Here is a 3,825-nt window from a genome sequence, read left to right as displayed (position 1 = left end):
GAAACCCTCAAAATTGCGCCCATTAGCTTTGTTTACGCGTCCGACCCTTTTGTTTGTTGTGCCCACTCCCATATAGTAGGAAAGCTGTGTTGTTTGTCCGTATTATGCCCGGAGCGCAGAAGGCGTGCGGATTGGTGTCCACTATATCGCGTTTTGGTGTGTTTTTGAACTCTGTGGAATTTTGCCTCTCGAAATCCTTGATTTTTGCGGCCACATTAGGAAAAACCTAATGAAAGCGCCACAAAACTTTCCTATAGCGTCCACTATATCAAACACTACACTTTTCCTATGCAAAATCACAAAAATTGCGACCACATACAAATGTCCACTATATCAAATCACTACACTTTTGCTAGTCAATTGTCCACTATATCAAACACTACACTTTTCCTATGCAAAATCACAAAAATTGCGACCCCATACAAATGTCCACTATATCAAATCACTACACTTTTACTACACAAACATGTCAAAATTGCGGACACTACACTTTTGCTGGTCAAGTGTCCACTATATCAAAACACTACACTTTTACTACACAAACATGTCAAAATTGCGGACACTACACTTTTGCTGGTCAAGTGTCCACTATATCAAAACACTGCACTTTTGCTAGTCAGGTGTCCACTATGTCAAAAAACACTACACATTTCCTATACAAAATCACAAAAATTGCGTCCATACAAAATTGTCCACTACATCAAAACACTACACTTTTACTACACAAACATGTCAAAATTGCGGACACTACACTTCTCCTAGTCAGGTGTCCACTATATCAATCACTACACTTTTACTACACAAACATGTCAAAATTGCGGACACCACAATTTTCCTAATCAAGTGTCCACTATATCAATCACTACACTTTTACTACACAAACATGTCAAAATTGCGGACACCACAATTTTCCTAATCAAGTGTCCACTATATCAATCACTACACTTTTGCTACACAAACATGTCAAAATTGCGTCCCTATAAAAATGTCCACTATATCAAAACACTACACTTTGCTACACAAACATGTCAAAATTGCGGACCTATGCAGATGTCCACTATATCAAATCACTACACTTTGCTATACAAACATGTCAAAATTGCGGACACCTTATGAAAGTCCACTATATCGAATCACTACACTTTTGCTGTGCAAACATGTCAAAATTGCGGACACAACAATTTTCCTAATCAAGTGTCCACTATATCAAACACTACACTTTTGCTATGCAAACATGTCAAAATTGCGGACCTATGCAGATGTCCACTATATCAAACACTACACTTTTTCTATGCAAACATGTCAAAATTGCGGACACAACAATTTTCCTAATCAAGTGTCCACTATATCAAACACTACACTTTTTCTATGCAAACTTGTCAAAATTGCGGACACAACAATTTTCCTAATCAAGTGTCCACTATATCAATCACTACACTTTTGCTATGCAAACATGTCAAAATTGCGGACCTATGCAAATGTCCACTATATCAAAACACTACACTTTGCTACACAAACATGTCAAAATTGCGGACACTACAAATTTCCTAATCAATTGTCCACTATATCAAAACACTACACTTTTGCTATACAAACATGTCAAAATTGCGGACCTATACAAATGTCCACTATATCAATCACTACACTTTTGCTACACAAACAAGCCAAAATTGCGTCCACCATAGAGAACACTATGCTTTTGCTGCACAAACAAATGTCCACCAATTCAACACAACACTTTTCTTATCAAAATAAGCCAAAATTGCGCCACACCACACTTTTGCTATGCAACCAAGTGTCCACTATATCAATCACTACACATCTCCTTACTCAAATAAGGCAAAATTGCGCCACACTACACTTTTGCTATGCAAACATCAATCACTACACTTTTCTTAATCAAACAAGTCATATTGAAGTCATTTCATAGACAACAAGAATACAAACTGAAATATTGAGTGCACTACTGCACTACTACACTATTACTACACCACCACCACCACTCTGCATAATCTCTGACCATAGACCTGCCCTAAATCACTACGCTCAGAGTCAAGCAAAATTCCTAATGACCATTAGGGTTTCAACAAGACCTGCCCTAAACCACTACGCTCAGAGTCAAGCAAAATTCCTAATGACCATTAGGGTTTCAACAAGGCCTGCCCTAAACCACTACGTCTGAAGTCAATCAATCAACCCCCGACGAGGGTTGGAGGTTCGCTCGCGCGCGTCGGCTTTCTTACGTTTGATTACCTTTTTTTTCGTCCTCGCTCTTCATCTTCGCCCCATCTTTTTTTCTTTGTTTTTTCTTTTCTCTTCCTTTCTTCATCCCCCTTTCCCCCTTCCCGCCTTTGAAGCGCTTCCCTTCACTCCCCTTCGAGACCCTCCCAAAGGAGGACCCCGAAGAGGAGCGTAGGTTCCTCCCTTGAAAGGGAGGACGCGCCCCTCCGGCGTGCGCCCTTACCGCGAGGCCAAGAGATGGCAGGCCTCGCGGTCTACAGCCGTACCAACAGGCTGGTTTCATAGATGGGGTCCGACGCATAGACCCCACCCGAGCACCCTCTGATCCTACGCAAAGCGTGGCGAAACCCTCAAAATTGCGTCCATCGCTAATGAAAGCATACCGAAAACCCTCAAAATTGCGTCCATCGCTAATGAAAGCATACCGAAAACCCTCAAAATTGCGTTCATTAGCTCAGTTGCTAATAAAAGCTTAGCGAAAACCCCCAAAATTGCGTTCATCAGCTTAGTTGCTAATGAAAGCATAGCGAAAACCCTCAAAATTGCGTTCATTAGCTTAGTTGCTAATGAAAGCATAGCGAAAACCCTCAAAATTGCGTTCATTAGCTTAGTTGCTAATGAAAGCATAGCTAAAACCCTCAAAATTGCGTTCATCAGCTTAGTTGCTAATGAAAGCATAGCGAAAACCCTCAAAATTGCGTTCATTAGCTTAGTTGCTAATGAAAGCATAGCTAAAACCCTCAAAATTGCGTCCATCGCTAATGAAAGCATAGCGAAAACCCTCAAAATTGCGCCCATTAGCTTTGTTGCGCCATCAACCCTTTTGTTTGCTGTGCCCGCCCCATATAGTAGGAAAGCTGTGTTGTTTGTCCGTATTATGCCTGGAGCGCAGAAGGCGTGCGGATCAGTGTCCACTATATCGCGTTTTGGTGTGTTTTTGGACTCTGTGGAATTTTGCCCCTCGAAATCCTTGATTTTTGCGGTCACATTAGGAAAAACCTAATGAAAGAGCCGCAAAGCGTTCCTATAGCGTCCACTATATCAAACACTACACTTTTCCTATGCAAAATTGCAAAAATTGCGTCCATACACAAATGTCCACTATATCAAACACTGCATTCACTACACTTTTACTAGACAAACATGTCAAAATTGCGGACACTACACTTTTGCTAGTCAATTGTCCACTATATCAAACAATACACTTTTCCCATGCAAATCACAAAAATTGCGTCCACCACACCAAAACACTACACTTTCCTTATCCAAATAAGCCAAAATTGCGTCCACTATTGCAAAACACTACACTTTTACATAGCAAATGCACCAAATTTCGTCCCAGTGATGTGAGACCCTGCACCAGCATGCCAATTGGCTGCATCAGCAATAAAGTCTAGGGGTTCAAGGTTGTTGTCTATGAAATGAGTGACAAAGATAAGGAAATACTGAAAAACAGCGAAAATGCCTGTAACTCAGGATGAAGCGGTTGGGGGGATGCCATGCGGCGGTCGGGGGTGCCCATTGGGTCCAGGAACAATAAAGTCTAAGGGTGGAAGGCAGTTGACTACGAATTGAGGGAGAGTT

At 41.3% G+C, this 3,825-nt stretch overlaps 1 protein-coding gene across 1 annotated transcript; it reads right to left on the bottom strand.

Moving 5' to 3' along the window:
- Window positions 1-2,249: 2,249 nt before the first annotated feature.
- Window positions 2,250-3,078, bottom strand: DFJ58DRAFT_304401 (uncharacterized protein). Its single transcript, XM_041379735.1, has one exon. The coding sequence runs from the start codon at window positions 3,037-3,039 to the stop codon at window positions 2,569-2,571; it is 471 nt and encodes a 156-aa protein (XP_041235066.1). The 5' UTR covers window positions 3,040-3,078; the 3' UTR covers window positions 2,250-2,568.
- Between the last annotated feature and the right edge of the window lie 747 nt (window positions 3,079-3,825).

This window comes from Suillus subalutaceus (genome assembly GCF_016647625.1).
Source record: "Suillus subalutaceus strain FC151 chromosome Unknown DFJ58scaffold_372, whole genome shotgun sequence".
Lineage (NCBI taxonomy): Eukaryota > Fungi > Basidiomycota > Agaricomycetes > Boletales > Suillaceae > Suillus > Suillus subalutaceus.
Note: the sequence above shows the minus strand (reverse complement) of the source record. Positions and strands in the feature narration are given on the sequence as shown.